Source organism: Microtus ochrogaster, chromosome 18, assembly GCF_000317375.1.
Source record: "Microtus ochrogaster isolate Prairie Vole_2 chromosome 18, MicOch1.0, whole genome shotgun sequence".
Classification (NCBI taxonomy): Eukaryota; Metazoa; Chordata; class Mammalia; order Rodentia; family Cricetidae; genus Microtus; species Microtus ochrogaster.
In genome coordinates, this window is record NC_022020.1 from 64,094,082 (window position 1) to 64,113,629 (window position 19,548).

The 19,548-nt window shown below is 42.0% G+C and overlaps 1 protein-coding gene across 2 annotated transcripts in view; it reads right to left on the reverse strand.

Annotated features, from left to right (window-relative positions):
* Atp9b (ATPase phospholipid transporting 9B (putative)) overlaps positions 1 to 19,548 on the reverse strand; it is a 204,261-nt gene that overhangs the window by 20,611 nt on the left and 164,102 nt on the right. For both annotated transcript variants that reach the window (XM_005356314.3, XM_005356312.3), the window contains exons 16-21: positions 9,219 to 9,380; positions 8,454 to 8,546; positions 6,339 to 6,422; positions 5,623 to 5,793; positions 1,937 to 2,035; positions 1 to 53 (exon numbers count right to left, since the gene is read on the reverse strand). In XM_005356314.3, the coding sequence (XP_005356371.1) occupies positions 1 to 53; positions 1,937 to 2,035; positions 5,623 to 5,793; positions 6,339 to 6,422; positions 8,454 to 8,546; positions 9,219 to 9,380 (662 nt within the window). The remainder of the gene's footprint in view (positions 54 to 1,936; positions 2,036 to 5,622; positions 5,794 to 6,338; positions 6,423 to 8,453; positions 8,547 to 9,218; positions 9,381 to 19,548) is intronic.

A 19,548-nucleotide genomic window follows, 5' to 3' on the forward strand; every position in this document is an offset into this window, starting at 1 on the left:
TGCTTCCTTCTGAATGCATTCAGCTCCAAATGGGCCTCTCCCCGATTGGTCACCTTCATTGGAGGAAAAAAAAAGGCAGCATGAATTAAAAATGCAGGCAATAGAGCAGTAAGACATTTTCAGGTTTCACAATAGGACCCTTTAGATATTGTACTTAGAACCGAAAGGTGCTTCCCCTAAGAACAGAAGTGCTGTAACAAGGTCCTTACAGATAATGTGCCTGCGCCTCATCACAGGGCTGTTTTCTGGTTTGTGGTCATGAAGGCAAGCGAGGGCTATTGTTGTTATACTTCCCACAGGTCAGGGAACCCTGATTGCTCTTTGAGCTGATGAGGGAGGGGGACTTGATCGGGGGAGGGGGAGGGAAATGGGAGGCGGTGGCGGGGAGGAGGCAGAAATCCTTAATAAATAAATAAATTAAAAAAAAAAGAATGTAATGCCAAGGATTTTCTAGCACTGTCTAGAAGATGATTTATTAAACTGGTGGCAGTGTAGGTGTGGGTATTGTGAGCAGTGTTGAAGATCGCTGGCTTACACATCACAAACAGAGCCCTACAAAATTATAAGTCAGAATACAAGGGCCCAAGGAGGTTGACTTTCCCTTTCTCACACACCAGGTAAGAAATGTAATTGTATAGACTGGGGTTTTATTTAAACATGCTTCTTTATAAATGTGGAATAATGCGAAATAACTTCATGAAGTTACTTCTACCATTTTTGCCATGAGTTTTAACTCATCCCATTTTTACTTATTATATACAGAAGTAAGGAGTCTAAAAGGGTAAAATTAATACATAATCTTGAAATATTAATTTGAGAATGAAAATATGCCAGGAATTAAGGCACTGGCTTTGCGCATGCTTTCTGTGAAGATTTTAGAGGCATTAAAAAAACGACAGAGGAGTGAAATACATTAGAAGTTTCACATGCTCCAAATTAATCTCCACCTCGTCTCTAAGTATGTAGGTTTACTGTGAAATTTTTAATTTGTGCTGCCATAACTCTAAAAGGCAACAAAAATTGATCGAAAGTTTTATCAGAAGCATTAATAATTTAATTGCAAATAGTAGTCTGCAGGGCATAATTTGAGATTCTGATGTTTCAAAATAAAATACATTTACATGTAAATGATACTGAAATAATTATTTCTGTAGGTGCGAGCACTTTATTCAGACAGCCACTGCCACATGGTGTCTGCTTGCTCACCATCAATTATGACCCAAGGCACTTGTATTTCTTGTTTGAATTAAACTCATCATAACCAGTGAGTACAGTAAACACACAAACTGAGCCCCCTCTCTCACTCTCCTTGCACCAGTTACAGAAGACCTTTCAGTCTGGGGTGGCAGCAGACCAGCGCTTCCACTTTGTATCTGCACTTGTCTCCTAGGAGCAACCTTTGCACAAATGGTACAGCTAGCAAGGAACATGGATGTTTAAAAGCAACATACAGCTTCTTTTAAGTTTTGAGTAGAAAATGACTGTAGTATGCCTACTTAAAATAGGAAGCAACAACAATATGAAATGTATAGGAAAAAAATGCTTTTCAACTTGCAGCTTGTTTACCATCAAAATGCATGACAAAATCATTCAACAACAGAATAAGAAAACATCTCCAATGCTGATTTTTAAAAGATATTTAGCAATCACTGTATACACATTTTAACTGTAAGATAAACACTTAACAATTTAGGTGGGCATGACAACACACATTTTTAATCCTAGCACTTGGGAAGCAGAGGCAGGCAGATCTCTGAGTTCAAGGCCAGCCTGGTCTACAGAAAAAGTTCCAGGACAACCACAGCTACACACCTTGTCTCGGGGAAGTGGGGGAATCCCAAACCAAACCAAACCAAACCAAAATCCTCTCAAAACAAAAACAAACAAATGAACAAAACCCATTTAACAGTTCAAAGTGACTTAGAAATGTACTTACTGGCCTGAAGACATGGATGTCTTGAGTTCTGGACACCAAGTGTGAGCTTTTGGCAATGCAAGTAGCTGTCTCCAGTTTATCACCTGTCAGCATCCAGATCTGGAAAATAACCAAAGCTTGTGAAGGTCAGTGGTATGACTCTACTTCTGTAAAGTGTGTCTCTGTGCACAGGTCTCTGCGCCCCACACTCAGGATTCTCAACGCAGGGCTGAGGAGAAGCAAGCCAAGAGCGTACTGAGTTGAATGGAGAAATGAAATGCGGTCACCTCGCTAACCCTTCAAATGGAAAGTTCTGACACAGAGTCAGTCAGATTCAAAGGGTAAATGTTGTATAATCCCACATCATGAGGAGTCCAGAGAAGCCATAATCATAGGGCAAGGAGTAAGAGCTTAAGTGGGGACTTCCAGGCTGGGGAGACAGAGAGTTAGAGGCGGGAACAGCAATGGCTGCAGAACATTGTGAGTTTATTTCATGAACTCAAACTGTGTACTTACTATTGTGGAATGTTGCTTTAACTATGTAAAGATGTGTTGCTTTGCCTGCCTAAGGCACCTGATTGATCTAATAAAAAGCTGAACAGTCAATAGCTATGCAGAGGAGGGATAGGCAGGACTGGTATTTAGAGAATAATTAGGAGGAGGAATCTAGGCTCAAGAGAGAAGAGAAAGAGGGAGAAAGAGAGAGATTCCCAGGGCCAGCCAGCCACGCAGCTGCCAGCCAAACAGACACAGAAGCAGCAGCAAAAGCAGTACATACAGAATGAAAGAAGATAAAGTTCCCCAAGGCAAAATGTAGATGAAGAGAAACAGGTTAAATTAAGTTATAAGGGCTACTGCGACAAGCATAAGATAAGGCCGAGCATTCATAATAATAACTAGTCTCTGTGCCATGATTTCCAGGGCTGGTGGTCCGAGAAAGCTGCTACCAAGTGTCTAACAGGCAACTATGGTTGTGTGTTTGCGCCACAATAAAAAAGTCCTGATTTTTTCCAGGAGAAGAAGTCAGAGTGGTGCACGGATGGATAGCTGAGGCTGAGGTAGGAGCCTGAAGACGGGAGAGGAGTGCACAGAGCCAGCAGATGACACAGACCTTCAGCTGGGAGGTGATGTTCAAACAGGACAATGGGCTCACAGACAACTAAAAATGTACTTATATCAAAGTGCTACCTCAACATAAAAAGCTGCATACACACGGGCAACACAATGTCAAAGGATATACTTGGACTCCTGCTGCTTAAACTGCAGGCCAGGATTTCATATGCGGTCACATAACTGACTGCTTGTGAGGATGGCTGTAAAAAATGGCAGTAAAAAGGTTTCTGAACATGCAATGACTGAAACATAATTTAAAAGCAAATGTATAAAGACTCACACAACACACGTTCACCCCAGGCTGTGCAGCACCCACGAGCAGGCTGAGATGCTGCGGCTCAGACGGCAGACTACCAAATGCTATGAGCTGCAGCAGATTACTGTACAAACTTTTCTCTCTGTTCTCCAAACAGAAAGGCTTAATTGTGAAAACAAAGGCTGTTAATGTTTTAAGGCTGTCACTCCTCGAAATGGAAATGTCTGGGTTGTATTGTGTGAGAATTTTTAATTTTAAAAATTGCAGCTTGAGTTACTGATGTGAGTTTCATAAAAAAAAAGTTCAACTAATTCTAGATTGGAATTGGGACAGAATTCCTAATTTCTGAAGTGGTTCTAAACAAACCTCTGCTACCCCCTTCACTATATGTTTATGCAAAATGGCATTCATGAGTATAAAATAAAATATTGGTCAACTCTGAGAACAGTTGAAGATACTCTACACATACTGCTGTATCAAATATGCAGTCACGACTTAATTTTTGACAGTAATAAAAGGAGCATTAATTTCATTAGTATGTAGATTGGTTTTTCTCTTTAATTGGATGGTAAAATCATATAATGAACTGTTTTAAAATAAATTTATGATTTATAATTAGTAACTGTTGGTTTGTGAGACGATTTTGTATATATTTAGGGTCATCTAAAAAAAGTCTCTTAGGCAAAATGGCCTCACGAGTGGAAAAGATTTAAAAGCCTGACTGTGAAGTGATCAGGGCGCTTATGCAAAACAGCAAAAGTCCACGTGTTACTAACTTATCATCATCAGTGTCTCTCAATTGTTTTCATCATGATGAAAGATACATTTGTGGAGCTGGAAACAGGAAAACCCGCATGGCACATGTCCCTTCCACTGGTCCAATCAGCGGTGGCTGCTCTGTTTATTCAGATACTCTCATTAGCTTCAATGTGCCTATGATTAGGAAACACTGCTGTAACAAACCCAGTAACCACAGTGTGCACTGCCACTGCTGAGCGACCTGTCACTCAGGAAAGAGACTGAGAGATGACTGATAGACACTACATTCCTGTCTTCAGAGCAGTCTAGTCGGGGGGTACATGGAGAAGAGCTAAGAGGGCAAGGTCTACAGTCATATGCACTACAGCACCAAATTACTACAAATACCTGAAGTTCTATACCAAGGAACTTCACTACCTTAATACTGATAATCTAGCATGCACAGTCAGAAAATAGATCATAGGTTACTTAAAACACTCAGCCATTTCTAACCCTAACCTTAAGAAAGCAGCATCCCCAAACCAAACCTTATACAGTAAATGCTAGATTTAGACATAAAGAGATGGACGAGGAAGAAGAGGACTAAGGAACAGCTGGCCGGGAGAATGTCCCCAGGGAAAACGTCACCCTGGAAACCAAGTCCACTGGGAAAGGGACTGACCCTGTCAACTGATGACAGAAATGTCAGCTGGATTCCTGCAAACACTGTGTTTCAACTGCCAATTTGTGCAATGGAGCAGCTGGGAAGCTGGGCACTGTGTGGGCAAGGGGAGGTCCTGGGAGAGAAGGCAGTCTCCAGAGAGTTATGTGATGGCCACAAGGCGCCAGGGAAGAGCTCATGTGTGATGTCAAGCATTGCAGGGAGAAAAGCACTTCTGTGCCTGAATCAGCATTTTTGCATGCCCCTGCAGGAAGGCTACCTGTGGCTGGGCCCAAGTGCAAGAGCAGCTTGTAGCTGCAGCCCCTCCTCCTACCTCTGTGGCAATGGATACATGTCGCTTCAGAAGCATAGCTAGCTGGACAGAGAATAGACCGTGAATGACCCTCCCTAACAACTGGTTTCTGTCTACCCCAGCTCTAGAACAGCAAGTGCAACTAAAGCCTACCTGAAGCTGGGCTTCTGCACTAAACTTCTCCCTAACTAGTGCTGCGTACAATGTGCTATGGACGCCTGAACAGACCCAGGACCACAGGTGCTTATTGGATTAAGCAGCTACTACTCCATGAAGGTTTCTGTTCCGCTCTGATGGTGCAGATTTTGATGACATACAGGTGAGAAAACAGTCAGCAAGGCAAGCGGAAAGCTGGCAGCCCTCCTCAGACTATTCTCATGTGCCATGGGGAGGGATAGGTTCGGAGCCCTGTTTCAGGAAGGCTACGCTGTCTTGGGTGTAAGAAAAAAGAAAGAGTCAGAGAGAAGTCTGGAGGAGGGCACTGTGAAGACTTCCGGAGCTAGACAACTAAGATAATGAGGGCTAAGCTGTCATCCCATAGAGCACCCCACGGCAGCATTTCAAGGAAAAAGTGAGTTTGACTCAGTAAAAAAGCAGTTTTGGCAGTCAGAGGATGCAGGCTGTACCTTGATCCCCGCATTCCGCAGCATCTCAAGAGTGGGCCGCACATCAGCTTGCAGCTGGTCCTCCACCCCAGTGAGGCACAATAGCTCCATCTCCCTCTCCAGGCTTTCCACCACTGCAGCGACTTTCAGGGTCCGGTCATGGATGCTCAGTTTGGCCTGACTGTATCGGCTCTGAGGACAGAAGGAACAGGTGCACAACCATGTTCACACTTCATGTGTATGACTCACACAGTTGTACTGTATCAGCTCTTGAGGGCACAGGGGACAGGCAAACGTGTGTGTAAATGCTCTCTCTGTGTGGAGTGAATGCGCTCTTGGGGTCAGAAGTAATATGCTGTATAGATGCTATGTTTAAGCACTCAAGTATCTACTACATGATACTTTATTAACTCTAGTCTAACTTTCCCTAATGTGGAAACCTGAAATAATCAAGAGTCAGATACAACCTGAGCAATGACATCACGTTAAAAAATAGTTTCAGATTCTGGAGAGCATTTTGGATTTAGGGGCTTTGGATAACTTAGCCTGCCATCTATGCAAATATTCCAGAATCCAGACAGCTTCAAGCTGAAGCACTTCCGAGGCACCCTCAGCTTCTGCTGAGGAAATGGAACTCCCGGCCTTTGTGGACACTGCAGGGCCCCCAATCTCGCAGTGACACGACAGTGTTCTCAGAAGAAGGAAGAGGATCGAGTGGCAACAACTGCGTAACTCACTTCAAAGTCCTGGTACTGCTCTTCTGTCAGAGTCCTCTTCGCCACCACAAGGGTCCGCAGCCCCTCACGTGCCATGTTTCCACACTGCAAGAAAAGGAGCTCTTATTTGTGGCTCCCGGAGTACCTGAGCTGACGGCAATCAGGCCTCAGGGGCCCATCAAGACTACTCTCCAGCAGTGCTGCGTCTTGTTCTCACTTCCCTGCAGGTCCACTATGGAAGCATAGCAACCTCAAGAGCCACAGACCACAGCAAAGCTGAGCGAAAAAGGACAGGCAAAGCCCAGGAAAGTTAGAGGAAACATGCGGAAGATGTCTTCAAGTTCTCTATCACTGTGTCCCACCCGCAGGAGAACGCCACCATAACTGCCCCACTGAGGGGAGAGGAAGGGAGATGACAGGGATCTAAGATGGCTGGGCCCCAAAATCACAGCAGCTGTGTTTCTGGGCAAAGCATTGAGCTGCCTGCTTCAGTTTCATCATAGAAATTGCTACAACAGAGCTATTCTGGAACGACATTAGTCCCTGGAATAAAGTGGCATGCCAGTGTCTGGCAGAAACAGCACCACAGACATGCACAGGGCCGATCACACAGGGTTACCACCCTACGCACCAGGCTTGGGGCTCAGCTCTTAACTGGACAAGGAAAGAGGAGGCCATGATGAGTCATCACCCTATTTATATAATAAATGGGAAATGGAAATAATTCAATAGGTGTGTGATAAGATGCTAATCCTATTTATAGTGCATAATAATTATGATAGAATACTGTTTTCCCCTATTAAAAGTAGAAAAATTCTAGCTGGGGCTAAGGTAAAGAAAGAAGATTTGGGGTACAAGCTGCCTGTGTTCTAGGCACACTTGTTTGAAGGTAGCCAGTGATTCATTTCAAAATCTAAACTGCTCCAGTGGCACCAATGTCACCTATGCTTGTAAACGAAGTGTGACTCCCAACAAAGGAGGCTTTGACAGACTGCAGGTCGGAATCAGGCTCTACGGGACCCGAATCAACATGCATATTAATAAACATGCCCAGGAACTTTGCTAAACCACCTTTTGCTTTGCTCTTGGTACAGTGAAAGGCTTTCAGGCTACATCAGAACTACAACAAACATACTGGTGGTGAAGAGGCAAAAGATTTATCTATGGCAAGAAAATACAATTTGAACAAACAAATGTGCATAGGATTTTTAATGAAGTTATCTTTCTGAACAACAATCTGACATTATCTGTCTGTTGCAAGACATTTATTGATTTGACCTCATAAAGCTAAATAAATTAAACAAGTATTTTACAATTAATTGCATGTCATTATGACCAAAAGTAATTTTTATGGCATTTTACTAGGTCTTCAGGGAGTTTAATTTATTCATGTCTCTGATTAAATCAAAGAGCCCTGAAGGAGATATTGATTCATATTGCCAGGACCATCGTGAATATCGGGTGTGGCTGTTGTGCTGACAGACCATCTCTGCAGTCTGACAGTGGAAAAGAGACACAGGCACCTGCAGCAATGTATACACAGGAGAGAGACCTGGCTATAATCCTAGCAACCTTAGCTTTACTTTGACATCCAATTACTGATTAATATACAACTTTAACAATAAATATTAGAACCTCATGAGGCTAACTATAAATATATTTAGGAATAATAATATAGAATTGCTTATGTTTGTACCTTATTTTCTGTTCTTTCTTATAAGAGAAAAAATTAGCATGAGATTAAAATACAAATTAAAATCTCCTTACAATAGTTATAAAATATATATATGTGCACGTCTAATTGGCTATGTATCTAATGCTATTTTAGACCTACTTTTACATATCTGAATACTTCATACACCAAACAAAAATGGCAATTATTTCTATAGGAAGAAAAATTTTATAACTAACCAGGGTTTTAGCCTTTGTTTATATGGACCTAGGAGAACTATAAATATTCAGAAAATTTAGTGGAAAAAAATATCATCCCTGGCCACCTATTCATGTGGTGGCTTAAAATGGTGATGACACAATTCACTCCAACGGTACAAGTGTGGAAAAGGCATTGCTCTTCTGTCGTTGGCTTACTAAATATTCTGAAGACGTTTTGTACAATGCTGAGAATAGCTTGCTTACCTCCTCTTCTAGCCAATCATTGTACTGGACAATGGTAGACATTGCGACGTCAGCCCCTTTCATATAGAATGTGATTTCTGCTGTGGATTCATCCTGTAACAGGGTAAGAAAAGACTCAGAAGAGAGCCGGGCCGCAGTGATCCCTGTAAAGAACCCCTGGCCTAAAGTAGAGGCTCTGGAGGAGGCAGGCCGTGGACAATGTGCCCTGGGCTCTCTTGGTAGAAACTGTTCTGACATGCCAGTGAAGTGAAAGTCAAAGTCAGCAAACACCCGAGATGCTGTACTTTAGAGACAGATCTGGACTGCAGTCTAAGTATTAATGCTTCATGTGTGACAGAATTTCACTATTTAGCAAATGAAATTTCAAAATACAATCTGGTACTAATTAAGGTAACTAAAATAAAGGTATGAATTAATGACTTTGTGATCATAAATCATTCAGTTAAGTTCTTTGGCATATTATATGATTTATGTTGAGGACAAAACAAAACAATTTTAATTAAAATATTACTTCTGCCCTCATCTTGTTCTGCTTCAGTGGAGAATGACTTTATCAATGGGAGCCATACCAGCTTCTCAGTTCATATACTGAGGTTTTATCTTTTCCTTTCTTTTCTTTTTTAAACAAACAATAAAGCACATAGTATTTGAGTAAATATTTGACCTTAAAATGTTCTGGGGGGAAGTTTTGTGTTGATTTAGGAGGTCTGTAAAACCATGGCGGGAAGAACTGGTGTGTGCGCACAGCTGGGAGCCACGACATACTCTGACAATGATGCCCATCCGCTTGCTCTCGGAGGTGAAGGGGAACATCTGTAGGATGCAGTAGTTCAAGACCTGGCCATTGGGGGTCTTCAGCTGCATGGAAGCAAGGTCCCTGCTGACCAGAGTGAGTCCGACACTCTCCGTCCATCGCACCAGTGCCACCTGAGGAGATCAGAGTATGTGAGGAGGAACCGGTTAGGGAAAACTACGTGATGAAACACAGCACCCTGGTGTGCAGAGAGCCCACTGAGACACAACCGATGCAGGGCAACAAAGCGTGCTAACTTTCATGCTCTCCCACATACTTCTGGACAGCGCTTTAACAAGTGAACACGACAATTTTTGTTCAGAAGACCATTATACACCACAAAGACTATTCTACAATGTGTATTGACTGAATTCCCAAAGCACATAGCTTTAGACCTAGAAAGAGTACCCAACCATTATCCGGGACTTGAGTCTCATGCTTTGTCCCAATTTACCACCTATGGTCCTACAGGTTGCTAAGGAGACCACAGTTTTACATTCTCTTTTTCCCTTTCTCCCAGTAGAAAAGATAAGTTGATACCTGACCAATGAAGTCATGATACTAGCCACCAGGGTGCCCACTTGACAGCAGCACTAAAGAAGACTGCTTTCCTTCGGTGCTGGGATAAAACACTCTGGCTCACAGGAGCCTCAGGAGGAAGAAGTTTACTTGGCTTTGACTTTCAGGCCCCGTGACCAAGGGACAGCAGGGCAGGAATCATGGAGAAACATGCTCGCTGGCTCAGCTCTCTAGCTTGCTCCCAGACTAAAGTACGACAGCTTTCTAATACAGCCCAGGACCGCCTGTTTAAGGATGGCCCACTCACGGTGGGCTGGGCCTTCCGGCAACCATCCCTTACAGATAGGCTGCAGATTAGTATGATAAAAAGGTTAATTGAGACTCAATTTCGGGTGATCTTAGTTTGTGTCAAGTGGACAATTAGTGATAGTTAGGACAGAGACAATAACAAAGTAGATGCCCAGCCCAGGATCTGAACCAAGTATGGCTGGACACCCAGCTCTGTGTCCAATTCTTTAATTTTTTCAAGGCTTACTCCCTCTAGATTGTGAACTGTCCTCAGGCTGAAAGGATATAAGTGAATTCCTGGCTTATGGAGGTGCTCAAACATAGGAGTTATTCTTATAGTTATTTGTTATAAAATAGCACTTAACCCTCTCAGTCCTTAACGGACGCCAGCACAGCCCAGTGAAGGCACAGCTTCCCTCAGGGGCTCGAGTGCAGTTTGGCCAGCATCCAGGAATGCAGTTCTTGCCGAGCGTGATTCTCTTTTGGGGAAGAGTGAGATTATCTGTGTTTTCAGTTTTACCACAGCTTGTACATCTAGATTTTATCTTGGGCTTTGGGAATTCAAGAAATCTCAAGAATACTTAAATCTCTTCTTGTGCCAGGTGTTATGAATACGTTCTTAGTGTCCTGGCCATGTCCATCTCCTTAGAAAGAACGTGGTAAAACTTTCAGTCAGGGATCCAGATTTTATGTAATGGGGACGGCCTCAAAATCCGCTTCTTTGTACAATGACAATGCCTGAGGTTACTGCTCAGCATCTGGTAAAGACGAAGCCAACACAGTTGGAGGGTCCTCAGCAGGAGGCACATGCGGTGACCAGACATGGGGGGTTAATACTTGGTCCTTTGGCACAGAGGCCATTTGGTTTTTTTTTTTTCCCTTTGGAATCATTTTTAAAATCAGAATTTCTAGGTAATTCCACACAAAACCAACTGAAGAACACTTCCAGAATTTTTTTTCTCCAAAGTCTGGGATGGAGAACTGTTTCTTTACCTTTAATGCTGAGATCTCCCAGGGCACATAGCAGGCACATGCATGAATGCCAGGGCCACTAGGACAGAACTACTCAGGTGTTCTTTAAGACAGACGAGTTTGTACAAGAGAATGTGGGATGCGGTGCCCAGTGCCCCCTACCAAGGGGAGATGGGGTGCTTTGTCTCCCTGTACTGGGCAGACAGAAATAGACAGGCAGGCCTGCAGCCATACTGCACTCTTCTGCAGTCTCTGCTGGGCTCTTCATGCTCTTTCAGGACACTTTCTAAAGGAGTGAACTGCACACGTATGAGAGCTGTTCAACATGATAAACACACAGACACAGGTAGCTCTAGGCTACCATTCACAAGTTATAAGCAGTGCATTAGGGAAAATAACTAGTCTATGACAGACAGAGTGAAAGTGTGACCACAGCGGCCAGTGTACTCAGCAGGATAGACTAAAAGAAGGTGTGACAGAGGACCACGCTAGAGTAAACCAAGCCCTTGACTACAGCCAAGAACTCTGGGTCGGGCGGTCCCCATCTGAGGTGGTGCACTCGATTCCTCTGTATTTTAAGAGTACACTTCTAGGGCGAGGCACAGAGACAAATCACACACACAGTAACAGAATTCCCGGTGTTTTCTCAGTACTTTGAGGAGTCAGCAGACTTTATCTTCTCAGGTTGCCTCTGACAAGGCCACCAGGTCATTCCATCTTTGCAGCCTTGTCATCTTTACTGGGAGCAGGGACGGTATGGGTCAGAACACTGCGTGAGGACCTGCATGGCTGCAGGTGTGTCTATGAGAAAGAAATGGCTTTCTATGCCCAGTCTTGGTGCTGTTTGCTACAAAGCAACAGCAGCATGCTCCCACCCTCTTAGCATCGGTTGTTACTTGCTGGTTAAGGTGGTGCACGAAATATTCAATGGCGCGCCACAGTAAAAGCTGGAATCTAAACTCATACTCCAAGTCTCCAGGTTATCAGAAGAGAAGGAACAACATCTCCCAATGATCTAATACTGTAGCAGAGAGCATCAACAGCTTGCTCCAAACTACAGTAACAAAGATGACATGGAGATGTTAGGAGAACAATCCCATCTAGAGGAGAGCCTGGCACCTGACCACAGTGCCTCTTCCTAGCCAAGACAATGACTCCGTAAGCTGCAAATGATCTAATATGCCAAGGTTAATTTTCAATTTACAGTGAAAGGTTACTATTACACTGTGACCCGTAAATTGCATCTTTCCGTGAATACCCTATCATCTCACAGTGCCCCACTGCAGTCAGGACCAGGCTTTCTATATTTGGTGACTCACATCTGTTTATTATTTAGTTTATGCTTGGCTTCACAGCTTCTTTGAGTTAGCAACTTATAACAAAAATCAGTTTAGCTACTTACACCTAGCCCAGCATTCCATCCAAAAGGTTTAATCACCCTGAGGATCACATATCTATATCCAGCCAAGCAAATCAGAGTTAAATTTTCCACAAGACAGATACTTTAATTACTGTCCAGTGTAACCTGCTTGGTATTGGACAGAATTCTTTTGCTAATACAAAGGTAAACAAGTGTCTGGAGGAAACAGCCTCGTAGGAGAACTGCTGTGAATTTAGATTGTGGCGATCACCGTCATCTCTAACGGGTAAATCCAGTAGCCAACACCCAGGGGCGGCTATCCCACCCTCAGCCGTTCTCCAGCTTCAGCCTGAGCTTTGAACCCTGGGACCATTACTAAAGAACTGCAAAAAGAAAGAGCAAATTCTCCCCATTTATTTGGAATAGATCCAAGGTATTCTTTTAAGGACTTGTATCTGATGACATTACATATAGAAATAAAAGAAAGTTTCAATGGCACTGGCAGTAGAGTCTGTCTTCTTCCTACAGCTTCAAACAAAGATATATACTTTGGGGACTGAGGATGAGCCTCAGTTACAGAACATATTGCCCCACACCAACAAAAATAAAACAAAAATACATATCCTTTAGAAAAGATGCTTCCTTCAGCATGCTCTGAAGAAACAGATACCATTATTATCATAACAGCATTATTATGCATGGTTGTACATTTGTACATTTCAGGGGCTGTGGACCTTTTCAGGTGTCAACTTGGATCCTTAGAGAAATGATGGGTAAGGTGGAGCAATTTATAAATACATATATGATGTGCCTGTAGCATCTCTGCATGCACAGGAAACAAAGTAATGCTTAAATACGGAAAGGAGCACTAGAGGGGATTAAGACTCCAAGTATAAAACAAGTATTCATGAGTTCATTGTGAGGAATAAACGGATGACTTCACACGTCACAGAAAAAGCATGGAGAACTCTCTGTGCAAAGCCTAACTTATGCAGGCACTTCACCCTCATGGAGGGTGTTTAATACCCCTTTTTAGACAGGCTGTACATGGGAGCTTCCTGACCAAGAATACAACTTTTCTTGTTATTGATTTTTGAGACAGGGTCTCTCTACATAACCTTGGCTGTTCTGGAACTCACTATGTAGACCAAGCTGACCTGAAACTCACAGAGATTCCCTGCTTCTGCCGCCTGAATGCCACCACACCTGGCTGACCAACAGGACAGTGTTAAAAGGAAAACTGAAAGGGTAGCCTTCAGTGGGGATACTGGAAACCACCTGGGACAGGTGATGCCAGTCAGCTCGGTAGTGCTGCGTGCGTGGAAACTGATTTGAAGTGATGAGAGGTAATGCAACATGCTCTTCCTTCCAAGATCCTAACCCATCTACTCTGCAGGGAAATTCCACCAAACCCAATCTGATAGTCACCCAGCCAGTCACCTCCAAAAGTGTCATAAAAACATGGGAAGTGAGAAACTGTTCCAATTAAGAAGAGTCTAGGAGAAAATGATCCTCAGATTTAAAAAAAAAAAAAAAGAATATGTCAGGTATAAACAAAGGGAGCTTCTGGGAAAACATGGCTTCACTGTTGACAGAGGAGGGTCATATGTCTATTGGTTAATAAAGAAACTGCCTTGGCCCTTTAACAGGACAGAAAATTAGGTAGGCGGAGTAGACAGAACAGAATGCTGGGAGAAAGAAGCTGAGTAAGGCAATCGCCATGACTCTCCCACTCGACACAGACGCAGGTTAAGGTCTTCCCTGGTAAGCCACCTCGTGGTGCTACACACATTATTAGAAATGGGTTAAAGCAAGATGTGAGAGTTAGCCAGTAAAAGGCTAAAACTAATGGGCCAAACAGTGTTTAAAAGAATACAGTTTCCATGTAATTATTTTGGGTAAAGCTAGCCGGGAAGCAGCCCGCCGCCATTCCATCAACACACTGTGTTGTTTGCTCATAGTTTCCTGAGGGCTGTGTGCTCACTTGTGCAAACAACCAACCGACTGTCCAGAATGTTTCCAAAGTGCTCTGTCCCTTTCTAAAATTACTTTACAGAAATGGTTTAAGTGGTTCTCTGTTCCATAGCATTTGACATCTCAGTTTGATTGCTAATTCGCCTCTGTAAAGCATACCCGGGTCACTGCCCATCACCCACAGTTAGATCCCAATGTGGGTTTTTCCATACACTTTCTTGTGGAACTACGTGAAAGCCCCAGGGATCATGGTCCTCAAATACGTCTGTCCTCGTGATGCTGAGATATGGTTAAAATGGGGAATTGAGGTGTGCTGGAGATGCAGGTTTCACCATGGAAAGCTGTAGGAACTGGGTTAAGAGCCAAGGTCCTAAGCTCCTGTTATGTTGGGCCTGGCCAGTGGCTTCCTGGAATGCTCTTCACAGCTCTGTAAGAAGGCAAAATCCTTCTGGCTGCTTATCACAGAGACCAGAAAGGAAAGCACTGAGCTGTTGATGTCACTTTTTAGAGATGTACAGAAGTTTAAAATATATTTTTACCCATATGGCTAACTATAATGTGAATTAAAATAGAAGACTGCTCAAGAAACCAGAGAAGTATTTACTATATGGTTGCTCAATTCGTGAGCCTCTCAGGTTCAGGGGAGGAGAGGGAGGTGAATGTCTTCTTACACACTTCTCTCCTAGCTGCGATGGAATGTAGGACCTTGCCTGTGCTAGGCAAATGCTTTACTAGTGAGGGACACCTGCAGCCTCTTGCCCTGTTTCTTTTAGATGCTGTCATGGATGCAAAGGCAACCAAAAAATGCATTCCTCAACCAGCACTATCTAATGATACTGTGTATCCAGTGCTTCATTTGAGTCTATTTTATAAGGCAATTTTGTAGGTAATGAAATAAAAACTTAGAGGTAGGTTATCGAATACTCTTTGTGTGTATCTATACTAAATGGAATTAATTGCTGCCTGGCATTATAACAAGAAATAACCTCTGGGATATTTTTCTTTGAGATGGAAAATGATAATCTGGAAGTAAAAGGCTTTGTATATTTTTATGACTACCGAGCTTTCTGAAATTTCTAATACATAATGTGACTATTGATAATAATTCAAAGACAAGAATAATTAAAATGAGAATGTAAAAAATACAGCAGTGAGAGTCTGAGGGAACTTTCCTCTCTGGGCCACTTAGCAATCACTAACCAGCTGTCACGGGCACCTCATCTCACATTCCCATGTTCCCAAGCTAAGGACCAGTATAGGCAAGCATGTCCCAGAGACACACCAATCGGGAGGAAATAAAACACGGGGCAAGATTTTATCAATCCCTTTCTCTATAATTCTATTATCCAGAAATTTCTGTGCTAATCTTCTTGAAATGCTTGGCAGAAATTTCCTTTATCCTATTAGCAACTAGGCACACACAGGTGCCAGCTGTACCCTGAGAGAACATATTTTACCATGTGCTTTATAAATCATAATTTAATCATTGACATCTCATCATTTTTGATTGTGATTATTACAATCATTGTTATAATTTAATAGAATTATTAACTTAAAATGCAATTTGATCATCTAGAAAAAGTGCTAATCAATATTCACTGTCAGGCTATGCAGTATTTATTCTCTATTGGTCTTGAAGGTCACGGAGTGAAGGCTTCGTGTCACTGACAATGATTTGCTCCTCACAAATATATTGACAAAACACCACAATTAGTCTTGCTTCAGTAGGCACACACAATAAAATGAATTAAAAAATATAGCACTCCACATACATTAGCTCCTCTGTAAATCCAAAGGCAATGCTATTAAGGACATATTGTTCCTTTATTTTAAAATATTCTACTTGTGATTTGTCATTAATTCTAGCTGATACTTACACATAAATAGTTGAGCAAGACAAAGATAGCTGTATCTTGAGATAATAATTAAATATAGGACTTACTGATATGAGAAGATGTAACCATATAGGGGAAAGGATGCCACTAATAAATAGCTAGTTTACAGGAATAAGCAGCCATTAAAAATCACAGCCAATCAATCCTTTGGTCCACAATCAGCAGAGGTCATGCTATGCCTCGATCACATGTTGATGACTTCTGCACTGAGCCTAAGCTTATGTTCTCTTGAGATTCCTGTGATTGAGTTCAGTTCTGGCTTCCTTCCACAGTGCTGAACCTGCAGCTACACAATGAAAGCTGGGTGCTCATGCTGTAAAGGAATGTCTATGATGAATTTAACATTTGTTCAGTTTTGGTTTGCTATGATGAGCCTGAGACACAAATGACAGGCAAGCAGAACTTTGTTCTCTTAGAGAAAATGAAATGTTGATCACTTATCATAAGAAACAATGACTAAAGCATAAATGGATCCTGTCTCATACATATAAGTCAGTTGTTTATTCTCTGATATCACTACCAGTTTTAGACCTTCAAGTAGACACAGCATGTAACCGATGATGCAACACTGCAAGTACTTACTGTGTCTAACAGTACCTTTCTGAATACAAAATTAACCCTCTAAGAATTCTATTACCTGCAGATTAAAAGCTCATCTCTGTAAAAGCACTGGTAGAGAAAAGATCCTCCCTTTATTAGGGAAAATGAAAACCATGGTGGCTTATACTACACAGAATAGCAACTGGCTTACAAACTCAAAATGGGAGCACTAAACAGACCACATCTGTCCTGAGAATAGGAAGAAATAGTCCCATGAACTGATGGGACTATGAGAATGTGGTATACACAATGTGGGATCCTCTATCTTACAAGTTATCACGGAGAAGTAACTGCTAGAGCCATGAATAAATAAGATTATATGAATATAGCATTGATAGAACTATATAAACTAGTCTCTTAAATGATAACACTGCTTATTAACATGGATGTTGTGATAGGTCAATACTGGGGTTAAACAGAAAACATCAATTGAACTATTTGCCTAAATAAAGCTCCGGGGTGCAATATTCTGAGCACTTTATCCAATAAGAAATGCTTCTACAATGGTGCTGTGGTGACTGGGAAACATTGCTATCATCTGTCAAGCTAATGGCAGCAAGGTTCAATACACCAAACAACAGGCTATTTGGATGCCTGTCCTGAGGCTCCAGGATCTGCACACACCACGTCAATACAACACTTTAAAAATCATGACGAAGCTCATTGTTTTCATTTTCAGACTTAAAATATGTGTTACATGAATTTTTACATATCACTTAACATTCTACCTTTAATCACTGTCAAATTTCCATACAAATCAAAAAAGTTAAGTATAAGGTTAGCAGTTTCTTTGTTATAATTTCTCTATGCTCTTAAAAGTCTTTAAATCAATGAAATGTTTTCAATGGTGTATTCCTAATATTTTAAAATTTTTATGTACTTCAACAAAACTTAATGTTTTTAGTGGGCAATAAAGTGAATATGTAAAATTCAAAAATATACTTATTTTTGAACTTCAAATAAGAATTGCTTTGGAAACTTCTGGTCTAGGCTTCCAACATTTAAGAGCAGGTAATACCTTCTCAACATGTGATCACATGGGATTACGGAAGAGCTCTGGAATACTACAACAGCAAAAACAGTGCTAGCCCTTTCTGAGAAAAAGAACAGTAGCTTTTTTTCCCTTCCATAAGCAGTTAAGTGTGTCCTGTGTCTGCCTCAAAACCTCCTAGAGGGCTAGGAAGACAGCAGTTTATAAATCACACAGATCCCACCACATACCATGCCACCCTGAGATCTCCGAATGGTTCAGCACTGCTGAGCTGCACTTCCTAAGACTTCCCAGCCCCACCTGTATGCACACAACACACGGATCCTATTTTGACACACACTGTTGGTTACAGAAGTTATCTCTGGCACACAGTGGGGCAATGGCGAAGGGACACTAAAGGGGTGTATACTGCAGGGCCAGGTATGCAAAGGATGAAGTGTATTGCCCTAGCTTCTCCCTTTTTACCAACATGGGATTCTATTCTGGAGCTTCCTAAATATCAGGAGCTAATCCTGATCTTCACAGACTACATCAGTATTTTTTCCTGTCTTTTTCTTTTCCTTTCTTATCTCCTTACTTCACAGCCCTGGCTGACCTGGAACTTACTATGTAGACTAGGCTAGCCTCAAACTTGGGGCTAGCCTCAAACTTGGAGATCTCCCTGCCACTGTCTCTTGAGTGCTGGATTAAAGATGTATACCTCAGAATTTTCTAAATCAGATGTGGTGTGACTTCCAGGAAGAATCGTAAGTTTCTTATCACAGCTTTATTATTTACCAATAGGAAAACATTTGAATGTTGAATGGAGCCTTGCCAACCCATAGGAATTAGAGCCTACTCGAACTTTAAGGGTTTTCAGCCCAGTTGTCTTTCAAGTTCAGTTTTAGACAACCCTACAGTCTTTTCCAAGTAACTGTTTCTCGTCCAGCCTGGAGCCCACATGGTCACCACTCTGGCCCTGTGTATATGCGGCCAATTGTGTTAGTTACTTTTGTGTATCTGTGGCCAAAATATGTAATGGAAACAACTCAGACGAAAGATATACTTTGTGTCACAGTTTCACAAGGTTTACTCCATGGGTGTTTGGCCTCCTGAGCTTGGCCTGGCCTTCACAGTGGTTGGAGAGAGTGAGCTTGGCGGGACAGGAAGAGGAAGGAGATTAATACTCACAACAATCTAGTTCCTTCACCAAGATCTTATCCCTAAAGCTACCACAACTTCTCAAAATACACCATCAGCTGGGACCAGGCATTTAATACACAAGGCTGTGGGGGAAATTTTAAGTTCTAACTATAACATTCTTCCCCTGACCCAAATGGCTTATGGCCATCTCTTATGTCCATTTAGTTCATATCAAAGAGTTCACAAAATCTTAATAGTTCCAACTTTTTTAAAGGTTCAACTTCAGAAACTCTAGTGATACTAGAGATAATCTTAGCTATGAACCCATATCAATAAAAAAAATCGTTATTTATACTCACCATGTAGACCAGGCTAGCTCAGATTCCTCCTTAAACTGGTCTCAAAGGCTTAGGAAGCACATGGCCTGGTAGTTTTAACAGTCATGACCCTACTTCTCTAACACCATTTCTCTATAAGAATAGTTGACTTTAACCCACAAACCTATGAACACCTGATTTTCGATAAAGGAGCTAAAAGTATACAATGGAAAAAAGAGAGCATCTTCAACAAATTGTGCTGGC